Below are 12,090 nucleotides of genomic sequence, written 5' to 3' on the forward strand. Positions count from 1 at the left end.
ACTCTGGGTCGTGTAACTAAGCCACGTGAACACGCTGCCCTATAGCTTCCTGACCTAAATGCTGTCACGATCTTGGAGGGCGGGCTAACAGCCTAAAAGAGAGAAGGTCATTGGCTAGAGTCCGCACAAAGGAGGAAGATGATTGGTTTGTTTTAGGCCTTCACCGTGAAGAAGCAGGCTACTACCCCCACCTTTACTGCGGCGAAACGTCACTATTAACGTGAGGGTCATGGTCCAATCATTTGCTTATGGAACATTCTAAAACTCAGACAAGACGATTGTGATTGGTTAAAAGGCATGAGCCCGCCTTCACGGTGACGTGTCTGCGTGTGTATATTTAGTTGCCAGAGAAACCTGGCTTTAGTATGGCGGCTGGAGAAACGGCGGTGGCCACTCGTCTGCTGCTGAGAAGAACTGGATCTTCGGTTCAGGTTTTGGTGTGGGGTGGGAAGAAAGCGTCGATAATTTCCTCCTTTTGTCGCTTATAAAGACAAGATTAGCTAGTGGCTTTAAGATATCTTACCGAGTTGGATTTATATTACCGTTCGCCAACGCCCAGCTTGGGCAAGGCTTCTGTTGTTTCTGTCTCGGTTTCCATGTTTGTAAAATGGTGATAATAATAGTATCTACATCAGCGACGTGTGCTCAGAGAGGTATACTGTAGAATAGTGCGGAAAAGATTTAGTGTGAAGTTTGGCTTTTAAGAATGTGAACTATTGTTACTGAAGGCACATTATATTAACGTAGCCAAATGAGAAAAATTATGAATTACGTAAATTCGCTCATTATAGTGCTTTTTCTTCATATCAGCCGTTTCTCTAGGAGAAATTAAAGATAAAAAGCGCACATTAATCGTTACCGACGAAATAATTTGCTAATTGCTTCAAAAAAGCGGGGATTTGAATTTTCTTATATTAAAAAGTTAAAAGGGGGCAATGGAGAATGAAAGCGAGCTGGAAATGAATCACATGCAATCAGTAGGCCTTGTTTGGATCCTGGTTGGACGCATCAATTGTAAAAATTGGGGTTAATCAGAAAAAACGCAGATTCGATATTTATTTTTTTAAGAAATTGAATTGTTTTTTTAGATGATTATAATGGTAGTGTGGTTATTTTGTGAATATGTATAAAATGCGTACGTATTGAACAATGTCTGCGATTGGCTTCAAAATACGTAGATGACTAGGATTTGCTTCAAAATAATTTAAACGATGGGGAAAATCGGAGGGGCATGAATGAGACAAAATTGGGTTTCTAAATTAACGATCGTTTAAATTAAAAGGTAGGTAGTGTCCCTTGTATTAATCGGTTTTCCTTCGTATTTGAAATTTTTCATAACAGAAATCGTTTATTCCGCGAGCTTAAAAAGTCCGTGGGGGAGTGGTGGGTGGGGCTACAGATGAAACAAGATGGCCTTCAGTTGGTAATTGTTGAAACTGGATGATGGATTCTTGTGGGTTTGTACAATTCCTTTTGCATTTTCATCCATTTGAAATTGTCTTTAGTTTAAAAAAATATTTTAAGCAATTAGATTTTTTAAACTCAACTAAATTTGAAAATTTAACAAGAAAGGAAAAAAAACTTACCAGCTTTGGTGTCTTTGTGTAATGAAATTGCCTTAAATGATGGAAAAGCAAACGATCGCCTCATCTTTCTATATCCTTTTCTGTCCCTTTGTTTGATCTTCTAGGCCATCCTCAACAAAGCTTAAGTTTGCTATACAATAAAAATCAGGAGGTCTGATCCTGATTGCAGAATCCTTTCCCTGATTGCAGAATTCTTGGTAAGTGCCGTTGCCTGCCTCAGTTCTGTAACATAATATCATATATCATTCCTAAATGTCCAGGAATATTTTGGAGATAGATTGTTTGGGAAAGACTTAAATTCTGAGGAGGAAAGGATGGAGCTAAGTCAATTGCTGCCACAAGTATAGAAAATAGATAACATGAAGGCTATACAATCTTATTAATAAAAGATACTAAAATTGGTGCCTTATAGTGGTCCTAAAAATTTAAATAATGGTTTTTCTTTTTGATTTCACATATGCATCCATAATTTGGTAGTTGCAAGAACATGCTAGATAGATCTGAATCCTGGGCAGAATACTTATACTCTCCCTACATTTCCTCATAGAAGTATTTGCTTTTTTTTAAATAATTATGTCTTTATTACTCTTGACTTATACTGTCTTACACATGTGTATTTAATGCTTTACAGTAGATATCCCATTTTTGCAAAAAAAATTAATATTGTTGGTTTCTCTCATTTTCCAGAAGCAGCAGTTACTACTTGAAATGAATTATATTTGCATATGAGGGTGCTTCCAGGAGTTCTAATTTTACCTAAAAAATTATATTTAGGCTGCTAACAGTTTTTATGTCATCCCTCCTCTATTCAAACTAAAAACTTTTAATGTTTCAGGATTCAAGAGAAAATGATATAAATGTAATTGGTACATTTAAAGTTTTATTTCATCAAGCTGTAAGAGTTGTTCATCACACCTTTGTGGCACATGCACACAAAAGATGTTTACATTTAGAATCTGATTTCCAGATGGCCTGTTCTATACCATGAAGAACTGAAGGAAGGCTCCTTCATTTTCCTTTATTTCTCATACTTCTGCAAACTAGATCTCAAAAGATAGCACTTCCCTGGTAGGAAAAAATACATTTGATGGGTAGGCACAAAACCCCTGTTTACATGAGATTGTTTAGAAAATTATTAAGGGCAAAGATGAAAAATACCTTCACCTAAATCTCTGAAGGTGGGCAGAACCCTAGAACTAGAGAATGAAACTAGTCTGAATTCCATGGTATGCCTCTAAAGCGTATAGCTTGTAATGATGATTAGCATATAAGGGTATATGTGGTGTCCATGAATAAAAGTCAGTGAGTTTATATGTATTCTCATTAAAATTTGTGTAATCTGCTGGGCACTGGTGGGCCACACATGTAATCCTAGATACTCAAGAAGCTGAGATGTGACGATTATGGTTCTAAGCCATTCTTGGCAGAAAAAAATCCACAGTACTATACCTCTAACCCCCAAAAAGCCAGAAGTTGAGGTGTGGTTCAAGTGATAGAGCACCAGCCTTGAGCAAAAAAAGCCAAGCAGCAGTGTGCAGCCCTGAGTTCCAAAGTACCAAAACAAACTGTAGCTGGCACTGGTGGCTTACACCTAAAATCCTAGCTACTCAGGAGGCTGAGTTCTGAGGATCTAAGATTTGGAGCCATCCTGGACAAGAAAGCTCATATGAGACTCTTTAATTCCAATTAACTACCAAAAAGCCAGAAGTAGAGGTGTGGTTAAGTGTTAGAGCACTGGCCTTGAGGAAAAAAGCTCGGCAACAGTGCCCACATCCTGATTTCAAACCCCAGGACCTGTACAAAAAGTAATCATGGGATGTGGTCATGACTCAAGTGCTAGGATACCTGCCTACCAAGCACAAGACCCTGAGTTCCAAACTCCAGTATAACCAAAAGAACTAGTAATGGTGTAATCCATAATATCAATATAATTTTTTTGTTAAAACTTAGCTATTATAGACAGGCTTCATGGCTCATGCCTTTAATCCTAGCTACAGAGGAGGCCAAGATGTAAGAATTGAAGTTTGAGGCCAGTCCAGGTAGAAAAATCTAGGACACTTTTATCTCCAATTAACCAGCAAAAAAAAAGACAGTAAGTGTAGTTGTAGCTCAAGCAGTAGAGCCCCAGCAAGGAGCAGAAAAAAGCCAAGTGAGAACCTGAAGACCTTCAATTCCCAGTAGCAGCACATACAAAATAAATTATTATGGAATAGGTTCCATTTCCTTTTTCTCACTACCCCTAATTGTCTTACCCTGTTAGAGTTACTCAGCAGTTTTCTCTATTTCCATTTAGATCACCAAACCACATATCTTTCTAAGAAATCTACATGGAAATATATAAAATACTGTTTGGTGTTTTTCTTTGTACAAATACAGTGTTATGGATAGTGATCAGCTGGTTTTACTTCAATTGTTTTTATTTATTTATTTATTTATTTATTTATTTTGGTTGGTCATGGGGTTTGAACTCTGGGCTTGAGAGCTGTCCCTGGGCTCTTCAGCTCAAGGCGAGCGCTCTACTGCTTGAGCCACAGCGCCACTTCCGGTTTTCTAGTGGTTTATTGGAGATAGAGTCTCACGGACTTTCCTTCCCCGGGCTGGCTTTGAACCATGATCCTCAGATCTCAGCCTCCTGAGTAGCTAGGATTACATGTGTGAGCCACCGGTGCCCAGCCTTTAAATTGTTTTTAATAGCTTTATAGCCATTCTAACTTTCTCCCACAGTGACACTCTTAATTAGCATATTTTGCAAAAGCACTGTTGATAGCCTTTTAGGTTGCCTTTCATGACTTCAAATAATACTGCATTAAACATACTTGGTACTCATTTGTAGGTGTTATTCTATAGCATTGCTTGTGGTTTTAACCTGATAAATGAATGTGATAAATCACATGCCATTGTGACCCAATTGTGATATTTCTAGCATATAAGTAGTGACAATGTTTTCAAGTTAGGTAATCAGAAAATTATTAGGGCTATGCACTGGTGGCTCATTTCTGTAATCCTCCTGAGGATTGCAGTTCAAAACCAGCCTGGGCAGAAAAATCCATAAGACTCGTACCTATCAAAAAGCCGGGAATGCAGCTGTGGCTCAAAGTGCTAGAGTACTCATCTTGAACACAAAAGCTCAGGGACAGTCCCCAGGCCCTGAGTTCAAGCCTCAGGACTGGCACAAAAAAAGGAGGAAAGTTTAATTTTCCATATAAATAATGTTAGGGAATGATTATTACAAGTTTAGGGAAAATTACAAAATGCCAAGAAATCATCTGTACAAGTTTAGTTTGGAAGCATTTTCCTTAAGCATTACATAAAGCCAAAGCTCACAAAGGAAAAGATTGACAGGTTTACCTGTAATGTTGAAATATGTACTATAGGAAGTGTGATAATATGATATTAAGCAAGTGTGTGTGTGTGTGTGTGTGTGTGTGTGTGTGTGTGTGTGTGTGTGTGTGTGTGTGTGTGTGTGTGTGTGTGTGTGTGTGTGTGTGTGTGTGTTGGGACTTGGAACTCAGGGCATGGGGACTTTTTTTGAGCTTTGGTGCCCAAGGCTAGTGCTCTACCACTTGAGCCACAGCTCCAATGTTGGCTATTTTGGTGCGTAAACTGGAGATTGGAGTATCACAGACTTACCTGCCCAGGCTGGCTTCAAACCATGATCCTCAGATTTCAGGCTCCTGAATAGCTAGGAGTAGAGATGAGAGCCATCAATGCCCAGCTAGATTTTCTTTATGTCAGTTTTGGGGCTTGAATTCAGGGCCTGGGCCCTGTCCCTGAGTTTTTTTGCTCAAGGCTAGCACTCTTAGCAGTAGAGCCACAGGGATTGAAAATACAGTCTCATGGACTTTCCTGGCCAGGCTGGCTTCAAATTGTGATCCTTGGAACTCAGCTTCCTGAGTAGCCAGGGTTACAGATGTGAACCACCAGCCCCTGGCTAGAATATTTTCAATTAACCGAAAATCTTAAGATTGTTAGAAATCAATGAGAAACACTAAGCAGCTTAGTTAAAAAGGGGAGGGGCAATAAAAATATGTAAGCCAGGCCTGGGGGCTGACACCTATATTTTTTTTTCATGTAAAAAGTGTATGCCCAGTGAATATTTAAAAGATGCTCAATATTTCACAAGTTCAAATTAACTTAGATCAACAAAAATTTGAATAATCCTAACAGTCTAAACCAATACTGGGTTCAAAAGAATCTGTGAACACTAATGCAAAAGAAAACCATGAATAAAAGTATGTCTTTTTAAATGTTAAGACACTAATGTTAACTGAATCACTAGACACATTTTTCTTATCCAATTAGCACATTTTTTAATGATTATTTTAAAGTCATTTGTGGTTAGAGATGTGGCTAAGTGGTAGAGGTCTGGGTTTTATCCTTAATTCAGCAAATAGAAAATGGGAAGTCAGGCGTGGTGGATCATGACTAATTCTAGCTATGTAAGGCAGTTTCAAGTCAGCCTTGGCAAAAGACTCAGGAGACTCACATGTCCACACTGAGAAAAGTTGTGTATGGTGGTAGCTGACTGTCACCTCATATACATGAGAAGCAAAAATAGTATTGTTTTCTAGTCCAGCCTAATTACAAATGAGCTCCTACTTAAAAATAAGGACCGCAAAGGGGATGGGGGCATGGCTCAAGGTGATAGAGTACCTATTGGCAAGCTCAGTCCTGGATTTAAGCACCATTACCACAAAATTTTTTTTAATAAAATGGAGATTTTTCCAGTGCTGGTTAGGATGGGGTGTAATAAAATAAATACTATACAGGCATGTTGGTAGGACTTTTTGAGAGAGGAAGTAATTTGAAAACATTTAAGGTCTTTAAATGTATTACACTTCAACCCAGTAAATGCTTTTTGGGAGCCTTAAAGGAATAACAGGAAATGAGGTGAGACATGTTTACATAAAGTATTACTATAGAATAATTCCAGAGTGGCTCAAGCCTAGCTACTCAGGAGGCTGAGATCTGAGGATCGCCTATGCAGGAAAGGCCATGAAATTCCAATTAACCACCACAAAAATCACAAGTAGAATGTGGCTCAAGCACTAGCTTTCAGCCAAAAAAAAAAAAGGCAAAACACTCCAGGGCAGCACATAGGCTTATATACTTTCTAGCTCAGGCTAGCCTAAGATTACATGGAAAAATAGTGATTGGTCATCCTAGTTTATGGCCCAATATTCATGTGTGAAATCACACTCCCTTTTTTTGTACATCCACTAGGGGCAAAATGCTGCTACAAAGGATAGGCATAGCATAAGGCCTGAGGCAAATACAAATGAATAGTGTTGTTGCAAAAGGAAGACAGATAAAACATTTAGGAAATACTTAGATCAAGAAAGTGATGTAAGCTGGATGCTGGTGGTTCACATCTGTAATCCTAGCTACTCAGGAGCCTGAGATCTGAGGATTGATTGTGGTTCAAAGCCAGGCCAGGCAGGAAAATCTGTGAGATTCTTACATCCAATTAACCACCAGAAAACCAGAAGTGGCACTGTGGCTCAAAGTGGTGCCTTGAGCTGAAGAGCTGTGGGACAGTGCCTAGTCCCAAAGTTCAAGCCCCATGACTGCCAAAAAAAGTGATGTAATGGTAACATTTTTTAATGAAGAAAGGTCACAGATCAGTGCGAAGTATCAAGCCATCTTTAGGCAATATTTTAATTCCCATCCCTCTATTTGGTGTGTCTGCACTATGTGGGACCTAAGATCAGTTTTCTGGGTTTTGCTTGTTAACAGATACTGTGTCCTGATGATGATCATGGTGAATTCCACCCCCTTTTTTTGAGGTACTGGGGTTTGAGCCTCACATTCTCACTTGACTTGCATGCTCCACTGATACCACTTGACCCACCTCTCCAACCTTGCCTTTTGCTAATTATTTTGGAGACAATCTTGTGGACTTTCTGCCTGGGATGGCTTCACACCATAGTCCTCAAGACCTTAGCCTTCTGAATAGCTAGGATTACAGGCTTGAGCCACCAGTGCCAGCTTCTTTTTTCCCTTCCCTTGGGGCTTCTCTGAGAGCGGGAGGCAGGGATTGGTCAAGGACTTGAACTCAGAGCCTGGGCACTGCCCTGAGTTCTTTTGCTCAAGGCTAGCAAACTACCACTTTGAACTGCAGCTCTACTTCAGTGTTTTGAGTGGTTAACTGGAGTTAAGAATCTCATGGAGGGGCTGGGAAGGTGTCTCAGTGGTAGAGCGCTTGCCTTGCATGCCTGAGGCCCTGGGTTCGATTCCTCAGCACCACATAAGCAAAAAGAAAAAAGCCAGAAGTGGCTCTGTTGCTCAAGTAGTAGAGCACTAGCCTTGAGCTGAAGAGCTGAGGGGCAGCACCCAGGCCCAGAGTTCAGGCCCCACAACAACTGGACCCAAAATAAATACATACATAAAAAGACATTAGTACAACTGAATTTAAAAAAAAAAAAAGAATCTCATGGATTTTTCTGCCCAGGATGGTTTTGAAGTGTGATGCTCAGATCTCAGCCTCCTGAGTAGCTAGGCTTGAGCCACTGGCACCCAGCTTGCCCATGTACTATTAGAGGCTAGTGATTGGCTAGCTGACTTCTTTGGGTTATTTTGTTACACAAGGAGCCTGACTTAAAACTGATCTGTCACCATCCCTTTCTCAGAGATTAATTTTAATAGGCTCATATTCTATACACTTAGGCTTATCTGCTTGAAGCAAATGAAATGATACTATTTATAACTTTGCTGAAGATTTTATCTGTACTGTGTCTCTTGGGGCACTTTTGAGCATAGTATTATGTAACCTGACAATTTACTTAATGGCATACTGAACATCTTTCCATATCAGTACATGGACCTCTACTTATTTGAATGTACTTGTAGTGTGCATATGTATGAACATCTTTGCATTTACATTCACATGTGCAATCATTCCTACAAGGTACTACTGTACTAGTAGTTCTGTCACATCACATTTATAATGTTCTTACAAGAGCCTATGATGCCTAGGGATAAGTTGGCCATATATAAACCAAACAAAGGTGGAGAGCATACATATCTTGGAGTTTATATTCATTGCAGATACATGCTTTCCTTTCTAGGTCTTGTCCCTCAATTCATCCCTACTCCCAGAACATCGGAGAAAATCTGTAAAATTCCATTCGAGAAATCATTAGGAGTTCATTGAAGAGAAAGAACCAAGATTATGTAAGTCAGAGGAATTATTTTCTATGGCACACCATGAGAATCATGAGGCGTTTTGTATCCTCTTACTAGTCCTCCCTGCTACATTTTTCACTGATTGCAGTTAATCTATTTTCCTTGAAACCTTCAACTACTTAGGCTTTCAAAATAGCATTCTTCTATTGTCCTATCGCTTTTACTATTTTTGTTTCATTTGTCTTCTTTCTCTTTAGTTACCCTCCTTCTTCGGCTTTTTTAGAATCCCATAGGTGAACTTCTGCCTCCATTCACCCTGAATAATTTACTTATTTCTTTTTTGCTCCAAAATGTTTTGTGTCTGTAACAGTTCTTGTACTTGCCACTTTGGAGGTTAAATTGCAGGCACCTACCATAGCATTTGTCCAGAAGCAGATAAGCGGTAGTAGATGATTGAGTGATGGAGTAGATGGATGGGTGGATGAATTGCTTCTGTTCTTCCATTTTCTGCTGATTTCAATACAACCCTTAAAAATTGGTGTTTTTATTCATTAGTTACCCAGTCTTGAAGTGCAGGGCCCCCACTGATTCCTTCCTCTCCTTCAGTTACTATGTTCCTAAGTAAGTTCTGTGTTCTTCAGTTTGTATTCATGGTCATTACCTTTGTTCAGTCTCTACCTAGACTCTGTAAACATACTTTCATTGTTACTTGGTTGCCTCTGATCAACTAAATTAAATCATTATTTCTTTCAAATTGTTCTTCATTTCTTTCCCACTTAATTTATTCTTTCCTGAGAATTAAATGTCTGTCTATTGAGTGGCATAAAAAAACTGGGCATGTCTGCTAAGTAGTTTAGTGGGTAAGAGTAACAGGTGGTAGTGAGGATCAGAGAGAGGGAAGAAGCAGAACGTCACTTGAAAATGGTCTTGAAATATACTTTGAAGTCCAAACTACCTGAAAGCTAATGTATTCTGATGGGACTTTATGAAACATACTAAAGGTCACCATAGAAAATAGTCAAGTAAAATACTTTATATTATTACAGTGGTTGGAATAAAAACAGGGTTGAATGAGTTCCAGAAAGCAGGGACCACAGCCTCCTGCGGAACAATCCCCTGAAGAAGAAAATTTTAAAAAGCCGGCTAGAGGCAGTATGCAAAGAAGTAAGATGAGAGGTGCTGCCTCTGGGAAGAAGACCACTGGCCCACAGCCAAAGAATCTTGAGCCTGCTCTCCCAGGAAGATGGGGGGGGCGTTCTGCAGAGAACCCCCCTTCTGGATCAGTGCGGAAAACAAGAAAGAGCAAGCAGAAGTCTCCTGGAAGCAGTGATGGTGGCAGTACCAGCGAAGCTCCCCAGCCCCCACGAAAGAAAAGGGCCCGAGCTGATGCTACCGTTGAGACCGAAGAGGCGTTCAAGAATAAAATGGAAGTTAAGGTGAAGATTCCAGAAGAATTAAAGCCGTGGCTCGTTGAGGACTGGGATCTGGTAACTCGACAGAAGCAGCTATTTCAACTGCCTGCTAAGAAGAATGTGGATGCCATTCTAGAAGAGTATGCCAATTGTAAGAAATCACAGGGCAATGTCGATAATAAGGAATATGCTGTTAACGAAATTGTGGGAGGTATAAAAGAATATTTTAACGTGATGTTGGGCACTCAGCTGCTCTATAAATTTGAGAGGCCTCAGTATGCTGAAATTCTGTTGGCTTATCCTGATGCTCCTATGTCACAGGTTTATGGGGCACCACACCTGTTGCGATTATTTGTTAGAATTGGAGCAATGTTGGCCTATACTCCCCTTGATGAAAAGAGCCTTGCATTATTGCTTGGCTATCTGCATGATTTTTTAAAATATCTGGCCAAGAATTTTGCCTCTCTCTTTACCACCAGTGATTATAAAGTTGCATCTGCCGATTATCACCGCAAAGCCCTGTGAAGGCTTTGTCACCACTGGTTGATGTTTAGTATATGTAAACGATACTTAGTCTTTCCTTGTAAAATTGATGTTCCTTAAAATTGTTAATGTATAACAGGGCTTATGTTTTTGTTTTCTGATGTAAACAAAATAAAAGGAGTACATGCTCCTTTATTTCAAAGTTGCTACCAGTGTATACAGTAATTAGATGAAGAAACATTCAGTAGAACATTTTATTGCCTAGTTGACAACATTGCTTGACTGCTGGTGGTTCTATCCCTTTGACACTACAAAATTTTCTAATATGTGTTAATGCTATGTGATAAAACGCCCTGATTCTTAGTGCCAAAGGTTCAACTCATGTATATACCTGAAAACCCTTGCATTTGTGTTCTTTGTTTATGGTGCTTGAAGTAAAACAACCCATCCAGTGCAAATCCATCTATGTTATCCCCTTGGCGTTCTATCTTTGCTGAAATTGTTGAAGGATGGTGGTTTAATGACTGTACTTGCGACTAATGCACGTTATAACATGATAGACACAATGCATTATTGTGTAGCTATGGTTTTCTGAAAAACTTGGTATTTTAGGAGTTGTATTTCAGATCTTAAATAAAATTTGTTTCTAAAATTCAAAGCAAGAGATTTTGCAGTGTGCCATTAATGTCACTGATGCCATCAAACCTAACAGCCTAATGAAAATCTTAAGTGGTATCACTGAGGAATTCTAACCCCCAAGTAAAAGGGGAGTTAGGCCTGGGCAGGTGTAGCAGCCAGCACTATGATCTGTCAAGCTGTTTTCCTCTTTTATTATTTACTGCCCTCTTCCCCTCTCATTGTAATTTTCTTGTGATGGATTGCTACTAGTGCTATGCTTATACCAGCCAGGTTTTTTTTTCCTTACCCCATGACTGGCTGGCATAATGGCACATTTAATGGTTACTCTTAACAGTTCCGTGTACTTACCATGGGGCTTCTTGCCCTTTCTCACACAAGGAAACATGGGAAGCCACCTTGGCTATTATATCTATCAGAAATACATGTAGATTCTTGGCCAAGAATAGCAGATTTCCTTGGTTACAGCACAGATATAATGTTCTCTATAATCCCTTGGATGCAGTATTGGGAATCCTAAGGTGAAGGAGATGGTGTTGGGTGCTTAGATATCTGTGTTAGCATTGATATTTCCCAGTCAGGTCTTCTTATGACTCTTTCATGTCTTTAGCAAGTAAAGTATTCCATGGTTATTGCAAAAACTTTGGAACAAATATAGAAATAATAAAGTCTAGGGGAGTGTGGTTCAAGTGGTAAAGTGCCTAGCAAATGTGACTCAGTTCAAAACCTAGAACTCCCTCCCTCCCTCAAGAGTCATGAATAATCCTATAGGATTAACCAAGGTCTTTGTAAGACTGGTGCTCAGCATTGATTATTTGAGAAGTATGTGTGTGTGTGTGTGTGTGTGT

At 39.5% G+C, this 12,090-nt stretch overlaps 1 protein-coding gene across 2 annotated transcripts; it reads left to right on the plus strand.

Moving 5' to 3' along the window:
* The first annotated feature begins 340 nt into the window (after window positions 1-340).
* Morf4l2 (mortality factor 4 like 2) lies at window positions 341-11,264 on the plus strand. Of its 2 annotated transcripts, none has more exons than XM_070040005.1 (4): window positions 341-431; window positions 1,691-1,783; window positions 8,654-8,759; window positions 9,758-11,264. In XM_070040005.1, the coding sequence occupies exon 4, from the start codon at window positions 9,782-9,784 to the stop codon at window positions 10,646-10,648; it is 867 nt and encodes a 288-aa protein (XP_069896106.1). In that variant the 5' UTR covers window positions 341-431; window positions 1,691-1,783; window positions 8,654-8,759; window positions 9,758-9,781; the 3' UTR covers window positions 10,649-11,264. The 2 variants fall into 2 exon arrangements, with proteins under 2 accessions (XP_069896106.1, XP_069896107.1); XM_070040006.1 differs by having other exon boundaries at window positions 359-444.
* Window positions 11,265-12,090: the final 826 nt, after the last annotated feature.

This window comes from Dipodomys merriami, unplaced genomic scaffold, assembly GCF_024711535.1.
Source record: "Dipodomys merriami isolate MVZ:Mamm:240054 unplaced genomic scaffold, mDipMer1.0.p SCAF_3, whole genome shotgun sequence".
In the NCBI taxonomy this organism is placed as follows: domain Eukaryota; kingdom Metazoa; phylum Chordata; class Mammalia; order Rodentia; family Heteromyidae; genus Dipodomys; species Dipodomys merriami.

What these genes read in the sequence shown, in the direction of transcription:
- Morf4l2 (XM_070040005.1), top strand. Translation starts at nt 9,782, where the DNA reads ATGAGTTCCAGAAAGCAGGGACCACAGCCTCCTGCGGAACAATCCCCT.